Source organism: Eucalyptus grandis, chromosome 8 (assembly GCF_016545825.1).
Source record: "Eucalyptus grandis isolate ANBG69807.140 chromosome 8, ASM1654582v1, whole genome shotgun sequence".
NCBI lineage: Eukaryota > Viridiplantae > Streptophyta > Magnoliopsida > Myrtales > Myrtaceae > Eucalyptus > Eucalyptus grandis.
Genome location: NC_052619.1, coordinates 909870 through 932990, shown reverse-complemented (window position 1 = coordinate 932990; position 23121 = coordinate 909870). Strand labels below are relative to the sequence as shown.

Sequence of the window (23121 nt, the reverse complement as noted above, 5' to 3'; positions counted from 1 at the left end):
CGAAACCATCCGGTGCATCTGGGCGCACACACTTCATTCGGATCTCGCGTTTCAGGATGAGGGGCCTCCTGTCTTTCTAGTTTCCTACCAAGATAACAGCAGAGTAATTCGTACTCTGATGATTGTGATTCGATGTAGATGACGACCAAGTTTCTGGAGAAACCTCAGATAGTAGAAACAAAAGCGCAGCAGCATTCATCCTTTCTGATTTTTTTCCCCTAAAAGGCGGCCGGCCTCTGCATTTTCGATCAATCCACGCCCACTTGCCATAATTCCCATAACTTGTCTCAACTCATATTACATACAGAAACACAGAAAATCCATAGCTGGTCGTATAGACAAGAGAGAAGAAGTGAAGAGAAAGAATCATTCAGTGCAAGAAAGGATCAATTCATTTAGTAAGATAAAAGTTAAAAGGAAAACATAATTTTTTTTTTTTTTTTTTTTTGTTTTCACCTAAAATCAAGCTCTCGTAGAAAAGCCGTGCCGACTTCTTGAGACCTCGACGGAACTTGTTCTTCAAGATTGACGGAGAGCCGAGACGGACAGGAGCGAGATTAGAACTGCAGCCATGGCAACGATGGAAGTCCATCGGCAAATTCTCTCTGCTAAACCCGCCTTCCCGCAGTGGATCAACAGCAGTGAGACAAAAGCGGATGCAAAGGCGAGCATGATGGACAGCGCTAGCGATCTGAAGGTGGACGAGTCTCGCCTGAGGATCGACGTTGGAAGAAGGGCTAGGGCGTTACCGATTACAAAGGTGACCGTCACGATGAATCTACTCGTGATGGAAGCTTCATGATGATGGGGATCGATTCGGGATGAACTGGTTGGGACGCTCTGGGAGTCAGGATGAAGCGGCGTCTTCAGATCCATGGGGAAGCAAAACGAGGGGAAAGAGGAAAACCTGTTTTCTCTTGGAGGGATAAAGACCTTCCTGGTACGATCTGAGAGAGAGAAAAGAGATGAGCCTTACACCACATTAATATTCCAAAGACGCGTCCCCACCCAACCACCCACCAGGAACTTTCCACGAAAAAGCGCGTTTGTCAGAGACGACCACCCCACCTTTAGTCTAACACCCCGACGCCTCCACAACTCCCCTCCTCCACCCCAAAAGCCCAAGTCTGTTTCTCTCTCTCCATTTTTTTTTCTGTGGCGCAACTCACAGAGAGCGAGAGAGGGATGCAGATACTCGTCGGAGACATACCCATTGAGCTGCCCACTGAGGAGTCAGATGGGTTTCTCGTCGGTACTGACGAGAAGAAGTACGAGAATTGTCCTAACCTAGAAAGGCGGGAGGAGCGTCGTGTGGAGGAGCTAGAGGAGTGTCCTCGCCTAGAAGGGCAGGCGGAGCGTCGTGAGGAGGAGCTAGAAGCCTCCACCGACTCTGATATCAAACGTAAGCGGATCTCTAATAAGTTGCACGTTCATCGGTTTCCTTCATCGCATCTCCCCTTGATTTCCCCTTGATCATGGCACGTAGCCTCATTAAACAGATAGATACAGGTACAAGAACAGCACATGATTTCCCCTCTCTTTCCAACACGACTCACGAACTGTTTGGGGGGCATCTTTTCATGCTATTCTTCTCTCGATTTCGAGAGATTTTTATTTGTTTTGGGTGGGTTTAGCTTTCTCCAAATTAAGAAATAGGCCAAATCAATAAACAGATGACATATTGTGAGATTCGATCAAATAAGCGAAACTCTTGTCAATTTAGTCTTTCATCAGTTTAGATCTGAGTTTCCACGGGAAATCCACTTATAGGTAGTTTTGGGGATGGGGGATCCAAGGCCAGAAGGACTTAGTAGTCTTTTTCAAAAGAAACGTTTCTCTAGAGTTGGGGACGAGGCCATGGTCCTCTTCGCCTGCGGCCAGGCCCTAGGGAGCTGGCCTTGCCCGCGGCCACCTCCGCCTCGCCCACATCTAAGAGAGGCCGGACAATGGCCACGACTCTCACCGGCCATAGAGGGAAAAAAGGCAAAAAATGGAACATCAGAAAATTAAAGAATTGATAAGGGTGGTTTGGGAGAAAATAAATGATTTAATTCTAGTTTCAGCATCCCCAAAAGCCAGATTGGGGACCTCTAGGGCTTTCAACTTTTTAAGATAGGTGTTTAGGCTAAAGACATCGAGCTTTAGGTCTTCAAAGCTTCTTGGGAAAGTGGAATCAAAGGTATAATTTTTTTCAAAGAGAAGTTTCTTGATAAAAGTCATGAATCCATTGCATTCTGGATACAAGATTAAGAATATTAAATGAATTTTTTAATTAATTAACTTTCAACTGCATGAACTTCTTGTCCGACCTGTGCAATTATATATGTTCGTAATCCTTTAGTCTTTCATCATTTACAAAATTGATTCTACTAAAAGTATGATTGTGACATCACATCAATTGTGTGATATCGACATATAAAATACTTTTTCGATCATATGCTCAAGTGTTGATGATATACATACAATTTTTGCAAATTCACTAATTCTCTGTCATATCTAAATATTCCAACGCCCAAGATAGGGTTTGAAGAAGGGTAATTTGGTAATATGCCCTTCAAAACTCTAGAAAGTCATAAAGGTGAAGATTGTATCGTCATTCCCAGAAATTATACCCTCCTAATACGATATTAGTTCAATTGGACGACCTGACCTTCAACATCTTCTATCTTCCATGTCCAATCCATTTCAGAGCTACCCATCCGTTTGCCGGATTCACTTCTTCTTCAAATTTTCGGCCGCTTGTCCCCGGAGTCCTTCTGCCACTTGTCCCCGGTCTTGTGGAAAGACGCCTGTGTACGCGCTGAGGATATTAATAGCTACTTCCCTGGATGCATTTATGAGTGCAAAAACTGTGGCCGACAATCCCGTACGCTTCAAGCACTCAGAGGATGCAATGGATCCATTCTGATTAAGCTGCAACGGATGATGGATGGTCATGGATCCAGGATGAACAGCTTGCCGGCGAGAGCAAGACCAGACTGTCTCCCCTGGCCCCATTCCTGTGATCCGACTCAGAAGGTTTCTCCAGTCGAAGGCAGAAGCAGAATGCGTGGTGAGTTCGATTATCTTACCACGCTCGATTATCTTGCTCCTGTAGACAGAGCTATCGATACTGTTGAAGAGGGAGAAATATGTCACCTGCAAGCAAGAGATTACAGGTCCCTCTGGCTCCATGGGAATGATTTTGGCGAAGGAACAAGCAGAATGTACAGTCCCATCTCTCACGGCGCATATCCAAGTGGCAAGTCGCATGGTCTTAATCATGAACATGCCAGATCCATCCCGCTGCAAGGCGGGAGGCTGTCCTTGGATGGAACGGCCAAGTTGACTGAAAGCCATTCCAATTGCGAAACCTGGGACCCGCATTTCCCTCAAGCCCGCAGAGGCCACGGACCCAATCACCTTGAGCTGACACTGATCATAGGTGATGACGAATCCGGATTGAATAGAGGGAAAGCAAGACCACCCACGTCCCCCAAGTACGATGGGCCAACTACATCGAATGTTTCTAGCGAAGGCATGAGCACGATGCTCAATCCCGGCTCTAGCAGCGAGGTCATTGTTCTTGCTCGTGAAGAAGGTGATATCGAGATAGGAGGCACGCCTTTCTTGGATCAGGTTCAGGGTGGGCAGGCACCGATGTTCTGGGGAGATTCCTCGTCCCATGGTTCTGCTCATGAAAACAGGGATATGGAGATGGGAGGCACGCACACCTCAGATCATCTTCCTGGTGAGTCAGGATCTGTGGATATCTGTCCCTATCATGTTGCTCGTGAAGACAACTGGGAGAGATTGACCACCATGGTAGATCCGTTGCTCGCCGTGATCTTTCAGGGTGTTTGTTCCCTTCTGGCTTACAAAAGTAGCGATGGTTTGCTTGCTAGGAACGTGCTGTTTTATGTCCTTGTGTTTGATTGCATGCTTGGCTTCTTATTTGTTCTTGGAGGCAAATGGTTCCGCTGTGCCAAAATGAAAGCGATCGGATTGCTGGCTGCGGCACTGGGCTTTCTGATGACCATGGCCTTGGTCATCATCTACAAAATTGGATGAGCTAACTCGGAAGACCGCGGTCTCTCTCTTTTCGGAAAATGAAGCACGAGTCTCAGTCCCATCTATGTGGTGGATTTCATGATTTACTTTTTATCTATTTTTCTTCAGAAAATGGAGCATGAGTCTCCAGACCCCACGTATTTGTTTTTTCAGAAAATGGAGGATGAGTCTCCGGAACCCACGTATTTGGTGGATTTCATGATTTACTTTTTTTTTCTTTACAATTCCCCTCGGCTTCTCTATTAGATGTTCGCTGAGTCTCCAGTATTTAGTTTCACTTTCACGCTAGTTTTTCTGCAATGATTCACAATACGCAAAAGGAATTTATGAAAATTTTCTCTGGCCGTCTATTATGTTAAGCCATCCAAAAGTTTGTATTAATATATACAGTTGATCGGTGATGCTTGTGCCATAAAATAAATCGTGTGAGCATTGGAGTTTCAAAGAGAAGTATTGTTAATATGAGGTTTTGACGCGGTAATTATAAAAAATTCTTAAATTTATGGGGTGTGATGGTTAATATAGTCAATTTTTTTTTCTTATTTCATCAATTTAGTCATAAATCTTTTAATAATTTGTACGTATAAGCTTTTTAACAAATTTTATTTGGAATTCACTTATCTGTGTGCTGACTGTTTTTATGTGTTGACACCTAAATTTTGGTAACCTATTTTATCATTGATCACATTAAAAAATTAGGGATCAACCACGACTCCTAAGCAAAAATATAAGTTAATTGCATGGATATTAGGAGCATTATCATAACAATGAGTCCACATAAAGTTGCATTGCATGGATCTCGTGCGAAATTCGGAAGTGGACATTCAATATTGCGGACAAGGAGGGAGCCCACTCACGTACGAACTTCAAAAAATTGGCTTGGGCACCAAAAAATCCAAAGGGTTGACCAATGTTTCTGCTGAGGAAGATAACGAAGAAAAATGAAATTTGGAGATACTAAATGTATATTCTCTTCACACATATCTATAGCAGTATATTTGGTTTGTCTTGAATAGATTTGAAGCAAAGAGGGCAATTGAATAATTCGGCAAAGTGCAAGAGGTGTGGGAATCGTGAAATAAGATAATAATAAATTATGCTTCCCACAATTCAAGATAAATTCGTGCCGATAGAATATGAAGGAGAAGCAAGGCGACGACAAAATATCGCCCACTCTGATTGTTATTTCCAATTCGGTAACGCAAGGAAATATATTGAGGGAAACACAGGATCCGCATGCAAGAGGTAATGGAGGAAATGTGAATTTCAACGATTCTCTTTCTTATGCAAATCTCCTCTTTTGCAATACGAGGTAGGCAGTATAAAAGGGAAGGCCACAGAATTGAACAAAAAAATTTCGGGCGACAATACATTAAAAACACGGCACATTGAGAGAGAGGAAAAGGGAGGAGAAGTCGGTCGTCTTTCTTCCCCAGAGGACCGCGACTGGCCTCCTCCATCTCCACAGCCCGACGTTGTGTTCTTGCTGCGAGCTTCACACCGACACTGCTGAGTCTTGCTGCCGGTCCACTACTTGTGCCGCTGCCACAAGCCCGAATAGCTGCCGCTCGTGATCCACCTCCCTGGCTGGGGACGATCGAGATTGCTGCCCCACCGCACTGCTGCTCTGATCGTCATCCCGAGCCTTGTCCGTGACGAGTTATTGCTTGGTGATCCTTGCTGAGCTTCCATCCACGCCAGCCTCGAGTAAGACGCTGCTGCTTTCAGTCCGTGTCGCTCCTTCCAGTGCCAACGTGGGCGACGTTGCTGCTGTCACTTATCTAGGGCGTCCTTACTACTTGTGCTGATCCGAGAAGACCCGTATTGTGACGACTGAGTTGCCCGTGACCTTGCACCAGGAAAATTGTAGCTGCTCCATCCTCCCGTCGACGGCGTTGCTAGTCTCGCGTCACACCGAAAGCCTCTTGGCGCTCTTCGCATTAAATTTTTTGTGCCTCTGCAGGTTAAGAGGAGAACTTCAAACGGTGGTAAAAAAAAAGCTCCAGTGGAGGTTATATTAAAATATAGTAAGGCAATCTGAAGAGGGGACGTCTGGCAAACAGGAAAGTCCACTTGAAGACTTTCAGTTGTGTCCGACAAAATCAACGCAGCCCTCACTGAGCCAAGAGCCCTTTCCACGTCGAGTGCCGCGAGCGATTCCCAAAACGTTATCGTGAGCCAACTATCGTGAAGCAAAGTTGATCGTGACTCCTACGATCTGATACCTAGACCCGTTAAACGGGTGGGTCGGGTCGGGTTTGGGTCGGGTCATAAATGGTCCAATCCAAATCGACCCATTTAACCCGTTTATGACCCATTTATTACGGTAAGCAAAATTTTTAACCCATACTCAACCCGTACCCGACTCATACCCGACCCATTTAACGAAATCTAAAAAGTTTATATATATATTTTAAAATGATATTGCTAAAATGGTTTTATACAACACAAATTTAATGGATAATTTTTAAAATTTTTAAAATAATTATTTAAAAAAATTGAATTTTAATTATTTTTTATTTTTAAAAATTAATTTTTTAATTATTTTTATTTTAAAGAATATAATATTTAATTTTCTTTTTCTTTTTTTTTTTTTCTTCTTCTTTCGGCCGCCCGCCGGCCAGCGAGCCTCAAGCTCGCCCGCTCGCCGACGCCGGCGAGCTCAAGGCTCGCCAGATCCGGGCGAGCTCGAGCCGCCGACGTCGGCGAGCTCGAGTCTCTAGAATCCGTGAGCTCGAGCTCGCCGACGCCGGCGAGCTCGAGTCTCGCCAGCGTCGGGCGAGCTCGAGCTCGCCCCTCGCCGGATCCGGCGGCTCGAGCCTCGCCGGACGTCGGCCGAGGCCTCCGCTCGCGGTCCGGGGCGAGCTCGAGGCTCGCCGGCGTGGCGAGGCCTCCGCCTCGCCGGTCGGCGAGCTCGAGCCGCTCGACGCCGCTCGCCTGGCCGGTCGCCGGCCATCGCCGTGCTTTGGCGACCGAGAGGAAGAAGAAAGAAAAAAATAAGAAAAAAAAAAAATAAAAAAAAAAAAAAATAAAAAATAAAAATAAAAATAAAAAATAATTATAATTTCGGTTTTTATAAAAAAAAAATTATAAATTTAAAGAGGGAGAGAGATGGTGGGATTTTGAGTGAAAATAAATAGGTTCATTTTTAATGGGTTGATAAATGGGTCATAAATGAGTCAACTCTCTAATTCATTTAAAACCCATATATCTTAGTCTTGACCCATTAAAACCTATTATGGGTGCTTTATGAAAGAAAGCTTGACCCATTAATGACCTATTTAACCATAAATGAGTCTATAAATGGGTTATGCAACCCATTTAACACCTCTACTGATATCCATCCAAACTAGGAAACAACAATCAAGGTAGGTAAAATTCCCATCTAAATTAATTCTTGAATATTTCGTTTGCTCAATTGAGGTATTGCATTCTTGATTAAACCCCGAATGATGTTATCTTGTTCCATGTTTCCCGAATAGTCTTTCAAATTGGGAAATCTTCCTAATTTCGCAACGTACATATGATTGAAGGTCCGATTTCACGCTTGAAATACGACCCGCAATAAATACTGGAAAAATCACTAATCCGATCTCACGCTCGAGATACGATTCGTGATTTTATTTATGTGAAATTGGCCAACCCAATCTCATGCGCGAGATATGGTTCATCAATTTGGGTATCAATATTGCTTGATTTGTTGTGGTGTTAATTAAATTAGTTTTCTTTAAAAAAAAATCAAAAAAGGGTAGTTTTAGGGTTTGCATGCTCAAAATAGGAATTTTATTTCGAATTTTCAAAAATCAAAAATTAATTTAGGTTGCTAGTTCTTCTTCTTTTTTTAATTTGGATTGCATGTTTAATTATTTGGCAATTATTAATTTCGAAATTAAAAAAATAAAAAAAGGAAAAAAATCATCATGCATATGTCATGTAGTTAGGACATATTTTGCACGTCATTGCATATTAGGGTAAAATTGCACTTAGTTTAATTTTAGATAATATTTTTCTTAATTGATTATGTTTTAGGTATTTTCTTAAATAGATTGCATTTTAGGATTATTTGGGTTAAGATAATATTTTAGTTTAAATTAGGATTTGGCTCAACCTAATTCCTAATGCAAATTGAATAGAATCTTAATCTAGTTAGATAATTTTCACATTTTTTTCTAATTCCGAATTTCATGAAAAATACAAAAATGTCTTAGAATAAATTAGTTCCATTTTCTAGGATAGATTGCATTTTTAGGAAAAATAAAATGTCATGTAAATGTCATATAGGATTAGATTCATGAAATGCACGTCATTTAGAAATTGTTATTAGGTTCATTTAATTAGAAATTGTCTTTCATTAGAATTAGGTCATTTAGTTATATTGCATTGCATAGAGCATGATTCTCATTAATTAAATAAAAAAAAAAGAAATTGCATGTTAATTAGGAATCATATCTAGGACTGTTTATATGAATTCTAATCTAACAACGCAAATGATTTCGTTGCTACGAAGTAAGTCTTGCAATTTATTTACTGTTTTACTTGGGTGTTAAATCGGTGGTTTGCGTACCCACATGATTGCCTCACATGTTAAGGAAATAGATTTAAAATTAATTTAAGCTGCCTGCAAAAGCATTTTTGAAAAATAAAAGAGAAATGTACCGAAAGGGCTTTAGAGAAATCTAGCGTAACCAAATCCCCGAACTCATAAATCTCTGGTTCATAGGAATAAAAATAGATTTCCCGTTACTTTACTTAGGTATCTAATTGACCTACCGTAAACTGATTAGTGGCAACTCCAAGTTAAAAATCAATTGCATGTTAAAAAATTGAACATAAGTCGTGAATTGGTATGGGCTTGGAGAGCCTAAGTTAAGTCTAAGCTTAACAATCTATTAGCCAAATTTTAAGTGGTTCACATCCCGAAATTTTAGGTCGCAACATTATGGCATAGTTAGCGTTAACGTAAATGTTTTTAATTTTTTTAAAATTTTTTTGAATTTTTAATAATTTTTAACAAATTTTTTATTATTCCTTTTTTCTCTCTTTTTTTTTTTTTTTTTTTTTCTAATTGTGGTAGCTCTCACCAGCCCACAATTGGAAAAATAAAAAGAGAAAAGAAAATACAAAAATACAAAAATAAAGATACAATAAATCGAATATATCCAATTTATTTGTTTCTGAAAAGAAAAGACCCAATTTTTTTTTTTTTAAACGGCTTTGGCTCCTCCATCATCCAAACGCACCCTTCATGCGACAGCGGAGGAAGATTAACGGCGCATCATTTTGTTTGGTTTTTCTTTTATAGCTATCAAGGATTTTTTAGGCATCTTCTTTTTCCTTTTCTTTCCTTATTTGATCCAATTCTTTGAGGCCATTTCGCATTTCTACCACATCGGTTTTGTCTTGTCTAATGGGAGCTTCTATAAGGGCAGCAAAGATATACGTATTCTAAGATGGAAGAGGAAGCGAATGCTCAATCCACAATGTAATTGGAAATGAATTGAAATGATTGAATCTTCCTTCTTCAAGGAATTGGATTTGCCTTTTGAGTTTTTTTATTTCCGCCTTAGGGTTCTCGAGATGATGATATCTCAAATATTGTCCAGATTCCAAGGCATGAAGCCTTTTCTGGAAATCCGAAAGCATTTTTTTGTTGTTGCTGTGGTTTCATCATATTTTCGAAGATCTTGTTATACATCCACAATTTTGGAGTCAATTGTTTTAAACGCATTGTTGTGTGCTAAAAGAGTCTCCGATTGCCAATTCAGAACGACTTCCACAATATGAATCCTTTTTTGTCTTTGATGTTCTTCCATATTAGTGGGGGTAGGTACTTTTGGAGTATGTCGATATCTCCCTTGTGGATCGATGAATTCTTCTAGGGTAGGGAACGAAAGTTTCGAACCTTCTCGAGTAAGAGGAGGAAATTTTGCCTCTTGGAACATAACAATGGAAGAATTAAGTGGTACCTCTTATGGAGCTTTAGGTGAGTAAGAGTTCATTTTTGCCCACTTCAAGATTGACTTATAGAACAGGGAAATAGCTGATTTTTTGTGAGAAGGGGGTGGTGTTGGTGGCAAGGCTGGGAATGTGGAAGGTGGCTCTATGAACTTTGGTGGTGAAGTTGGAGCATAAGAAACCACAAATTGGAATTTATAACTTTCACCAAGAGTATCAACTAAGGAATCTCCATTTAAGTACCTTTGGTACATAGTGTCCTTTGGCTTCTTGGGTTTCCGATGGGGTTGCATTTAGGTCCATTCATGGTATCAGAGCCATGGTTTCGTTTGTAATAAGATATGTTCCATGTGCTCAGTAGGTGAATCTAGTGTTGAGAAGATCTCTTTACATTATGACTGAACCCGAGATACTAGAAGCTCCGGTTATTCTTACTTCATCCCCATCCTCCTCAACTCTTTCAGATTTTCACGTGTCAAATGTTTTTAAGATCGACTATTTTTATGAAGTCTCTCTTAATCATGAAACCAAAATCTTTGAAACTCAACTCCCTCTTATGAACCCTTATTATGCTTTTGCTAAACTTACTTCATCAATTTCTCCCATCTACTCTATATGACAACTCATCCGCCAAACCCCAAAGGAAGTAAAAGAGTACGTCTAGTCCTCCAAGTTCGGTCAACATCCCATTCCAGCCATATTTTGTTACTCTTCAAATTCTATCAGAATTTCCCAAGCAGTAGACCCAATAAGGATACTCTCATGTCCATTATAGAGTCGTTCATCTTACTCTCACCTTTCACGGTCGTAAAGGCTTGCTAGTCGTGGTTAGAATAACCTTATTGGATACTCGGTTTTTAGAATACTAGCATGCATGTATTGACACTATCCAAACCACTTTAAATGCTGGAATAGTCTTTGTAACATTATATCCAAACTTCGATATTACTCTTTCAAACCCCCAGCTACTCTCATTTCTAAAAGTTTAGATCCAGCTCACTAGAGCTCCCCAGACCGTTGACTCTATTGCAGCAACATTGCATTACCAAATGGTTTATCAAGTGCAGAACCATGCTCTTGATTTGAATTTCCAAAATGGGAATGAAGATGCTCTATTTATCTCTATGCAGAATGACCAAGACCATCACCACGATCCAACGCCTCGACAAGAGCTTGAAGGTCGAGAAGCACATGAACAAGCCACAACAAAAGCTGGCATCCATGGAGAAGCCGAAAGAAGAGTTGGATCCTCCTCCAACTCCAACTCGCAACATGCCGATCCAAGTACTCTTCCCCGAGGTCGAGTGCTTGCTGCGTGCCATGCCCAAGCCGAAGTTGGAGCCATATGGTCCACAGTTCGAAAAACTCCGAACCAAGCAAAATCGAAACAAGAGGGCTTGTGCTTGTGCCAAGAAGACCGTTCTTCTAGTCATGAGCGACAAGGGTGTCGCTCGAATGAGTGGGGGAGAATGTCACAATCAAGAGGTTTCTATGGCTAAAGGATCATGCATCTTCGAGGAGGACCTCCCAAGATCACCATGGTTTCCCACAAAAGAGCTTCCGGAACGTTCCAAAGGCGGGCGATATAGTAATTAAGTTGAAGTCTAGAACTCTCTTGCCATTAGTGTCAGTAGTTGGTAGGTTGGACGGTACAATCTCGTCCGTTGGATGAAATCTCGATCAATGATTATAATCAAAGGGATTCTAGTATAAGAAGAGGTGCCCTCCTCCTCATTTGGATCCATTCAACCATTCTGCAATCAAAGGCTCATTTCTTTCTTTGAAAACTCTTTCTCTAGAAACTTTCTCTCTCTACGATCTAGGTGAGCGAGTGAGTGAGTGAGCGATCGATCCAAATAAGGCTTGACTTAGGCATCCCAAGAACCTAAGTCACCGCACGATCACGATCCTAATCGATCGACCTATGACACATGTCTCCTAGTCTACCTTGTAAAGAGTGCATGTTTTTAATTTTTTTTTCTACAATAACCGATGGCACAGGCTTAACGCCTTTGACCTAACACGTGCCCCCACACATGCATGTCTCCTAACATGTATTGGATGTTGCTAGCCTGACCGTCCTACTGTCGTTTTGAGAGGACGTTCAAAGGCCAACCACAAAATATTTTGAAGGGAACTAATAAACCGGTTCAATTTTGACTCATATATATATATATATAAGCTCAAATTGAGAGACAAAAATATCAATAGAGAACCCACATAACTAATTTTCTTAAATATGAAGAAAAAAAGTAAATTTGATAAAATTAGAAAATATTATCACTTACTAAAAAAAAAGATCATTAATATCATTATATAAATATATTAAATTTAAAAGATGAAACAACACTTAAAATGTTGACTTTGTAACTACTAACAAAATCATTGTGCAATGAAATGACTTCTTATTCATTTCACTCAAATTAAATTACTCTAGAAAGGACTCTCCAATTGTCTAAAATTAAAATCACTTAAAATCAATAATATCGATTATGCATAAAACAATTGAAGTAAAGAAAAAATCAAGATAAAAATAATGAATTAGTAGAGAAGATGTACATGGATCTAAGATATTACAAAATCAATTTTAAGATCACATAAATCAAAGCTAAAATTTAAAAAAAAAGAAAAAAGAAAAAGAAAACGATTCTCGGTTGATTTTCTTTGGCCGAAGAATAATATATACTATTTTAAAAATTGCAATTGAGTTTTTCATATATTTCTTATTATTTGGATAGTATCACTTTGATTTGTTTCTTTAAATAAGACAAGAAAATAATTTTTTATATGGAAAATGCATTATCATTGCCTAGGCTTGCGTGACCTTAGGCATCGCCTAAATCGCTTGAACTAGGCAAACGTTGGCCTGAGTCACGCGACCTTAAACGAGGCTGTCCAATGGCTATTTTGGCTAACGGCAGATAACCTCCATAAAGAAATATTTGAAACTTTTTAAAAAAAATTAGCAAAAGTCATTTACAAACTGTAATTTTTACTAAACGACAGTTAAGTTAAAATTATTTTCCAATGCATTTTAATATCACAATTTACTAGATATTATTTATATTTTAAAAAATTCATTAACTCAAAAATATTTGCACTTTTCTAAAGTCGAATCAAACGGAGCTAAAAGAAGTTCTCACTTTGTCGCAACATAAAAATATCAAATGCAAGGTAACGCTTTACATTGGCTCAAGTCAAATTAAACACCAAATTTTCCCTACTCCAGAGAATGCCGCTCGGAAGAAATTTGTCAACTTTGGAGCTTTTTAAGAAAATTGGGCCGGACAAATGAAAATATGATTAATAATTTAATTTGGAGCAATTATGGTCTAACCTATATTTTCCATGTACTCCTGATTGTATCTTGATTGAGTACGCTAATTTCAAAATAATGGTTTGTCTTCCATCGATATTAAATTATTTGTTAAACTCAGAATCATTTCTTTAATATAAGAAGTTACAATTAAATAGTGAAATAATGAAGGGGTAATATAGAGGAGGTGCCTTGGCGAAAGAGGAACCCACCCAACATTTCCAACCAAGCAAATTGGCAAGAAATAGCACCCAAGCTCTGACAATGCTCTCTCTGCAATAGCTTTCGTTATATATAGATTTATAGACCAAGACACATGGGAACAAGACTCATTTGCCAAATCAGTAGATTCTAAGTGACTGGAAATTTTTTTGCTATTTCACAGATATGGCACTGCTGAAATTCGAACATTATTTGAAAAAAGTTCCTAGTTTCATACAATATTACCCCTCATCCCAATGAATTTAGAGAACAGTAAATAGAGAGCAAAGAAGTGTTCTGATCGTCCCCTCAAAATTATGTCTTCCAATCTTCACTCAAAAGCCTAATATTCCAGCATCATTGGAGTAGCTCCACTCCAGGGGAAATGCCAGAAGGCACTCCGCTGCTGCTTTTCCCTATGGCCGCTTTGTTATGTGAGGGAAATTAAACCAGTGACCAAGATTCTAGACATGGAACTCCCACTAAGTATAATATCAGGAATCACTCGAGGCAGAACCAGCCTCCGCAGCTTTTCTCTCTTTGTTTCTCCCTTTTCTTCTTGTTTCTCAGAGCATTCTTGCTCAGTGTTCTGTTATCAAATATCAACCAGCATTGTGAGTTAGGGGCCACAATTGGCTAAAGGACGATGTAGCAATGAATGAAACATGTAACAGAAAACTTACTCCGAAGAGCTCTCTCCAAACAGCTGCACGACATAAGCAAAGGAAATCAGACTTTCATAGACAAAAGTTAAAATCAAACAGTACAATAACCCCTAACACTTCCCCCCCCGAGAAAAAAAAATTATAGGAAGAAGTAGAACTACTGAGTTCCACACTTGACTTCAATAGGGGAAGAGTAGAACAAGAACAAGAAGATTGCACTTTAGTTTTAATTCCTTCATAATGTCTCAGCTGACTGCAACTGCATGATAAACATTTCGTGCTAAATCAAATTAACAGTCAATCTGACATGGAGAGGACTATGATGGCTTCAACTGTAGCTAAAATGGAGGTAGTAAGGCTAGGCATTTTTTACATGAGCCAAAAATGTCTAGCAGCACATTCAAACTGAGCATAAGAAAGGATATAAAATCATACAGATGATAGTACTAGCAAAACATGTGCAGTAGCCTTGCCCGTCTTATGCCTTTCAATCTTACTTGAGTTTAAATGTAACAAATCCTGCATGAGTTCCACAAAGTTTCGTTCCGCTTTTTCCTAATAGAAATGGAGATAATCTCTTAATAGTGTTGCAACATCTCATTGCAGATAATTCAAATGAGGGAGAACCATTAGAGTCAAACAACCATCTTGTGAAACTACAGCCAGACCATGAGCCAGAATAACAAAAGTGAGCCTTAAATAACAATTTCTAAGTTTTAAAGCAAATTCCACCTGAATGTTCCGTATAAACAGCCAACTAGTTCAGACGATGCTATTACTGGACTAATAGAAAAACCAATTATCAGGCAAGCATCCCACATTGCTATGGTATAGATTGAACATGTTATAAATATTTGATCATCACCTCCGCCTGGACAGCAGCTGCATTCTTAGCATGTGGTGGACGATAGGCAGCAGGTTTCTGCGCAGGCATGTTGGTAGAAGTTACATTTGCAGAATTTTGAGATGATTTTGCTGTTTGTCCTGTTTAAGTGGCAAAAGTTCTTCAGCAGATCCTAAAATATACATAGCTCTAGAAAGGAGTGTCTTCTTTAGCACTCTGATTACCAAAACAAATCAACGCCTTGTGGTTTTCGTTCTTCCACCTTTAGAGAGTCAACAAACTTTACCAGTTCAGCAACTTCACAAAATCTCTCGGGTGATTCTGGTTTCCATTCAACCTGTGCAAGTTGTTAGCCATTTCTATTCCACCAAGGATTGGGCTGATTTAATACAATTCATACGAGATCATGCAGAGAAGACTAACCTGGTATAACTTGTCAAACATCTTCTTAAAGAATAGTGATCCATTATGGTGGAAAATTTTAATACTACCACAAGAAAGATAAATCAATCAAAAGACAAAAAATACATTCCCATGACACTATCTCACCAAAACTAGCAGCACATTACTTAGTGGCGCTTAACGGATTATCGTATCGTTGGGCACTAGATAAGGTCTCACATCTCTCCTAGGACAATCCAAAATGTAGGATGAGCAAGAATATTTTTAACTATCAAGTAGTTTGACCGACACTAATACCAGAGGTAGAAGGTATAATAATCAAAACATACATTGAATTGAACCGTTTGCTCAATGAAAAAGATTTGCCAAACACACCTTGTTTAAACTATGAATGGTTCTTTAGACTAAAATTATACAACTTATAATTTGCTATCGATGATAATCCCACTATTTATTCAACCACTAAAGCTATCCAAAGTTCTTACCAAGTACAACAGAACTCATTCCCATAAGACCAAGAGGACAAATTACTATCATGTTGTACCCACATAGTAAGTCGACTGATCTGTTGATGACACAACATCTAGATATAAAGAAGAACCAACATACCAATTGTCAATTTGTAGTCTTGGAGCTGTTGTGGCAGTCATGAAATAGCAGCCATTTGGAGACCACTCACTGGTCACAGAGCATTCAGCTTTTGTTGTTCCCAGCCGTTTCTTCTCCCTGTAATCCCAAAATGCCTAGAAATTCAAAAAAGTAACTGCTTATGATGAGGAAGCATGCTTAGTTGGACACAGACCACAGTTGCAGGAGCTACGTTAAAGTGAAAGTAAATGGAGAAAATAAAATCTAGAAAGCTACAATCACTGCTTTTTTATATGGGATACAGTCATTAAGAATGAAGAAACTTCAATAAGTAGTAAGTGTGCTGATATTGGTTATTTTCAGTACCATTCATAACATAACCATCAAATTAAAATAGTAAAAGGCCTCATCTATCTCTCTTCAGATGGCATCAACTGATGACGAGAGTGATTAAATGAAAGCTTCTCTTGCTCTAACAGAAGAGATGCTTCCTGCAGCCCAAATTTCTTGCTACACCATCTGCGTTGAGCCCTCTAAGCTTTACCAATAATAACGCAGATTCTATAACATTATTGGCTCAGTTATGTCAAAAATACTAAACTTTGCCCCTCCTTCAAGTTTTCGGCCATCATATTTCTTCCAAATGCTCTCAATCTACTAAGTTGACTTCATAAGGGGCCTGAGCCCACAGGCCAGACTAGCTTCTACTCATCAGTAAATCAGCAGAACTTTAAAAGCTTCACTTTCCTTTATCATGAGACATATTATGGTGTTCCAACTTCTCGGTCTACAAATACTAACCAACCAAGAGTCCAATCCCAATAACCTCACACACTATTAGAAGTACTAATGTGGGAAAACTGTTTTCCAAATGCAAACAATGCTCTTGCAGAAAAGCAACAGATTTCCTAACCTTCCTTAAACGAGCTTATCAACATATTTTTTCTTTTTAAAAGGAAAACAAAAAACCATACTCGGATCCTTCCGACAATACAAAGCCGCAGTGCCTACATGAATTTGCAAGAATAGTTGTAAACAATTGAAGACACACATGAGTAACGGCAAAAGGGCAGAACAATAAATAAGGAAAACCTGTCTATTGGTTTCCTCAATAAAAGAACGACCAACAGGGATAGAACCCAAAAGTAGGGTGTTGAGGAAGAAACCTTCATCCCCAGTACTAATAAAAGGGAATATACGAAATTGTCACTTCAGCTGAAAAATAATTCTGAAACAAAAAAATTCGAAAAGGAAAGCAATAGTGAAAAAGAAAATAGCCTACCATGTCACCAGGTAAGTTACCAAAACCTGCCAAACATATAACTGTAAACCAGTGAATTAAGGGTAGCAATGCAGCTGACTCTCATCCAAACAAACCATCTCCCCAAAAAAAAAAAAAACAAAAAAAAAAAAACACCAAAAAAAAACCAAAAATATATATAATATAAAATAAACAACCCAAAAAAGCCACTCTAATAATAATGGAAAAGGATAAAGAAAGTAAAAAAAGAAAATAATTGACCAGAATGGAAAACTAGATTCAGTATCAACTCATAGCAAATAATGTTTCACAAGGATACACTTCCCTTTGGATTCCATCTGATGATATTATAAGGGCCTGTTCCAAGCTCAAGAAGTGGATTGCACTTCTTGTCAAAAATGGTTGCCTTAGCAGGCATGACTAGATCAGATCAAGGAAAAGTCAAAATGAAAGCTAACAGTTGCAACGACAAAGTTCCAATAATGCATGAGAAGTGATGCCTACATGTCTAATGTAGATAATGAAGTGTCAATACAAGAAACTTCTGAACCATAACACAACAAATTTAGAGTTAATCACAATTTACCAAACTTCATATTAGTTGAGCATCCTAATCTTCTATCACAGGCCAAAGATCCAACTGAGATCAAACGGCCTAGTACCTTCTAGAGCTCAAATTAACTACTAAAGAGTAAGAACAATCATTGCAAAGTTCCACCAGCTGAATAACACTAGCAGAGATCCTTGAGGATACAATCTTAATAAGAAGATGGATGTTTGTCCATCATACTCCCATGTGATAAATGAGATGATACTAGTTGAAAACAGTGAAGGATACAGCCATGAACAACAGCAAACTCTGAACCAGAGTATGACCATTGAACATCATGAATAGGTCCCTCTTTACCTGATAAAGCACCAAAACTGCAAAAGATAAGTTTCAAGAAAATAATTACATAGGCAGTTTTAGTAAGAAAACAAATAAAGACTTGCGAAGAGGCACAAGCCCTTCATGAGTCCCATCTATTGTCAGGTAGTTTAACTTCAATTCCCCATAGTAACTCCGGTTGGTTTTATCAACATCAGACTGCACCACAACCAGAAGTCCAGTAGACCCATAATTCTAGTGCAGCTGCACGGACGAGCAGCGGAAGAAACTTCGCCGCGCAACAGGTTGACTCTGCGGATCCTCCCTACACACAAATATTTGGACACTGGTAGGGACACCCTATATACCACAATTATCTTATCAAGGTCAAGTTACTTGATATACATAAAGGACCATTCGTATATAATAACAAAGGACAAAACTTTCTACAAACCTACTTTTAAGCACCAAACTCATTTCTCTCCAGACAAGAAGGAAACGCCATTCAAAATTATAAAACCCGCATGCTTTAAAGCAGTAATGGCTGACCGTAAAACACACTAAACGTTAGGTCGCTGCAAATAAAGACTATTTTTCTCTACAGTACATGGTGCGTACATGGTGCTAAACATGGATCTTCCTAAGTCATCATGCTCTTTGCAATCATGTAATACAAGTGATCTCTGTATTCATTCAACATCAAAAGGAGCAGTTAAAAGCACCTGTGTCATCCTTTGAGAATCCGAATCTCTACTAGTTATTCGAATCAGCAGCAGATACCAAACCAACCAATCTAAGAGTTTGTTATTAAAAGGTTCCAGGTCATAAAGTCAGCTTGAAACTAATGTCTAATAAAAAAGGAATGCAACTAGACATTATAGCTACTTATACTGTTCATCACATTGTTGTCTGCTCTGGCCTGGTCATAGAACTTTTCGTGAGTTGGCACATTAGTCAAGGTTATGAACTAGTCCCTTACTAATTCAAGATAGCCATGAAACACAAACCTTAGATTCTGGAACAAATGCTGCAATGTGGGACCCCGGAGTTTTAGAGAGCTCAACTGCAGCAACTCCAGGAACTCTCAGCCTATATTTGAAACCTTTTGAAAAGTCACAACCATCAAAAAATTGTATCTCATTTGTCGCAAGTCGACACGCAACAGCTTCATCAGAACTAAATCGGATGGAGGGCCTGGAGAGCAGCACACAAACCATTAAGTGGTGAAAATATGGAGAGGCAATGCACATAAATGAGGAAAATTAATGGTGCAATGCTATATAATGCGTACACGCTATCATGAGTAATCTATCATTGACCAACTGATGATCCTGAATAATATCATGTACCATGTCGTTTTAGTTATGTTCTTCTGGAGTAGCTGATAAACAGACTCCCCAGACTCAACTTTCCACAAGATCACATTCTTCTTCTGTGGCGTTGAGGATTTCTGGAAAGTCTGGAGATAAGTCCCGCACGGGGACAATGCTGCCGTGGCCAAATTGGGGATCTCGAAATTCCTGATTTCCTTGAAGTTGCTGCAGTCATACACGCCAACCATGGAGTTGGACCTTATCACCATCAGCCTGGACCCATCTGCGCTGAACACGGTGCTTGTGCACGGAGTCCTCTCAAGCTTGACACTGGGTTGACCATTAGCGAATGGGAGTCCATTCCACAGAGAGAACCCTCCGGTTCGCGAACTAGAAAGCAAGTTGTACCAACACAAGTCAAGTTCGAATCATCAAGTCACAGGACGAGCATCAAGATAGAGACTTTTCAGTACCTAAAATATGCAGAGGTGGGGAAGAAGCCGTAGTTGCCATCAGGAAGATTGCAACAACGAACAATATATCAAGGCAAAGATGCCCAGCTGATGATTGGAAAGAAAACTCTGCAAAGACACAGGATTTGGTTTTAAGAAGTAAAGATTGAAGCTTCTTCATTTACAGACTTACAAGGCAAAGAACCGAACCAAAAACCAAAACCATGAACCAGGCCTTGCCCTCACCCACTACACTAACACTCGGAATTAATTCAGCACAAGATTAAGCAATCAGTAAACTGCCCGACGAAGGGAACAGCAAGGCACGCGATGAAAATTCTATCGGAGAAGCGAATACGGAAGGAAAAACTTGAGGGCCTTCCGAATTGACTGCATCAATGCGTTAAATGAAGGACGATGCGGAACCTCCGCGACCAGCTCACAAGGTGAGGTTACTGCCTGATCAACAACCGAGGCCGACAATTCACGCGAGAGAGAGAGAAAGGACCTGAAGTGTCGGGCTTCGGACGTGGACTGAAGCTCGGAGTGTCGAGGAAGAGCCGCCGAACGACGACGGCGGAGGGAACGCTGCGCGGCGCTGGAAGTTCGATCGGTCGAAGCGTTGCCAAGTACGACGGGGAAGAAGAAGGACATTTTTCTCTGTGTCTCCCTTTTCGGAGCTGTCTGGAATCGGATTAAGCCCAAGAGGGAAAGCCCATGGTGTGTTGCGTCGGAGTTGGACTTGACACATGGGCCTCCAAATGAATTTCCCCTTTGTTCTCTATTTCTTTTCTTTGTTTTCTCTTTCTGGTTGTGAGCTGCCCTTCTTTAACTAGAGAAAATTGAAAAAAAAAAAAAAAATCTACATTTCGGAAAGGGTTAAGTTCATTAAAAATGCCCAACTGGCACCGTGCGATACATTTGCTGCCAAACTAATTTTTGTTAGACCGAAAATGCTAAACTTGTACTCTTGATCTAAATCTACATTTTATTAAAATGCCTACGTGTCCACACACGTGAAATTTTCCACATTGATTATGACATTCTCACTATAAAATCTGCCTTGCAATCGTCTACCAAGTGTGTTGAAACATATGGATGTTAACAGGATAATGAATGGAATGCTAACGGAGGTAAAATTTAGATCAGGAATTTTGTAAAACAAAAATTAATTTGGGAAAATATATCGTGTGGTTTCTATTTCGTACATTCTTTTTAGACGAAAATTTATTTGACGTAAATATGTCATAAGTGTGTTATTTATGAATTTATTGGTAAAAACCCTTTCAAAAATTATGCTTCTCAATATCTGAATTAAGGCTCTACATTTTTGCACTTTTTTTTTTGGTCGAAGTGAGAATGGTTTGATTGATACTAAGTAGGTGGAATACAAATATTAGGAAAATCAACACATAAGATAAGAAAGAGTTCGTGCGGGGGATTAGTAACCCAATTACCCAAAGCAAGGAACCGGAGCTGTGTGATTTTGCAATCCAGTCCGCGGCTCGGTTGGACTCGCGCGGTTCAAATTGCAAGAGGACATCCTTCATTTGGCCCAGCAGCTTGCGGTAGTCCAGACAAAGGGCCGCGAGGCCCATGGAGTTTTGTGCGGCCCGGTAATTGACCGAACAGCCAAGAAGGGGGCCGCTAGATACGTAGAAGATGGCTTCGGTTCGTGCGGGTGAAAGTGGTTCTCTGTAATGTGCTCTCTTCTCCTTCAACCACTCGAGCGAATGCCGGATAGCTAGGGTTTCGGCCATGTGAGCCGATTGAGCTCGGATTTTCTGCACAAAACCAGCGGTGCACACCCCATCAGCTCCTCTACAAATGCTAGCGATGGATCCCTCCGATCCGCTCCCGCCATGAGCAATCCACGTTGATCTTCCACGCGTCCAAATCTAGAGGTACCCATGAGTATCGTTCCGAGGTAAGCGCTGTCCTTTGTGGTTGCCACTTCTCGAATAGTTGTTGAGCTAGGCGAGCTTCACTAATTATCTTGTTTTGTTCTATTTTCCGTCCTTGAAAGATTAGGCTGTTTCGTGCTTTCCATATGTACCACAGAGTGGTTGCGAAGGTCGCCTTTTGACTTGCTGAGATGCCGGAGAAGAGGTAGTTGCATACCCACTGATCTATTCTTGTAACTGATGTCGGGGATGTGCTGATTTGATCACTGAAGTTCAACCATATTGCGTTTATCCACTGGCACAGGATAAATAGGTGCTCGGAGGACTCTGGATGTTTGCGACAGAAAGGGCAAGTAGGCTCAGGTAAGATTTTCCTCCGGCACAGGTTGAGTCTTGTAGGAAGGCCTTCAGTACATAAGCTCCACATGAAGTGCTTGATTCTGGGATTAGTATGTAGGTGCCATATTTCCTTCCATAGTCTGTTGGGGACTTGAAAAGAAGATGATGGCTGATTCTCTGTGTTTGTTATGGTTGCTGCTCGTAGTCTATGGTATCCATGTTTGATTTTGTAGTTCCCCGAGTGATGCCCTATCCATATTAAGTGGTCAAGTCTGGTGTTTATACTGAGTGTCGTTTGCTGGATCTCCTCTGAAATGTTACTGTCAAAAAGCTCATTAATGAGTTGATTTTTCCATGTGCGCGAGTGTGGCTCGATAATATCTGCAACTAGCTTTGGGTCATTTTGATTCGCCGGTCCTCCAATTTTGCCTGACATGAGCCAACGATCTTCTCTTAAGTTTATAGATTTGCCATCCCCAATCTCCCATTTCAAATCAGGTTCAAGAGCATCTCGGCCAAGTAGAAGGCTTTGCCAAACCCATGATGGTCTGGCACCCTTAGTAGCAGTCCATAGGCTACCATTAGGGAAGTAGAGTCCTTTAAACATTCTGCTCCATAAGGCTTCTGGAGTTTGATGGAGTCTCCAGGTTTGTTTTCCCAGCATTGCCCTATTTAGTTCCATTAAATCTCTGAATCCCAATCCACCTTGGTCCTTTCTCATCTTTAAGACATCCCAACTCTTCCAGTGAACACCTCTCTGTGCTGCATTCTTTCGCCACCAAAAATCTGAAATTTTCCTTTCAATCGCTCGACAAATGGATAGGGGTATTTTGAATATATTCATGGCATATTGGGGAAGAGCCTGAACAACCATTTTTATTAGTACTTCTTTCCCCGCCTTTGAAATTAACTGCTCCTTCCAACCCTCAAGTTTTCTATCCACCCATGCCATGATCCAATTGA

The 23121-nt window shown here is 40.1% G+C and overlaps 1 protein-coding gene and 1 pseudogene across 1 annotated transcript; one reads left to right on the top strand and one right to left on the bottom strand.

Moving 5' to 3' along the window:
* The first annotated feature begins 1085 nt into the window (after positions 1–1085).
* On the top strand, positions 1086–4295 carry LOC120287737. The gene is made up of 2 exons (XM_039301063.1): positions 1086–1402; positions 2690–4295. The coding sequence occupies exons 1-2, from the start codon at positions 1186–1188 to the stop codon at positions 4048–4050; spliced, it is 1578 nt and encodes a 525-aa protein (XP_039156997.1). The 5' UTR covers positions 1086–1185; the 3' UTR covers positions 4051–4295.
* A 9382-nt stretch (positions 4296–13677) lies between these two features.
* Positions 13678–20550, bottom strand: LOC108956857 (annotated as a pseudogene).
* Between the last annotated feature and the right edge of the window lie 2571 nt (positions 20551–23121).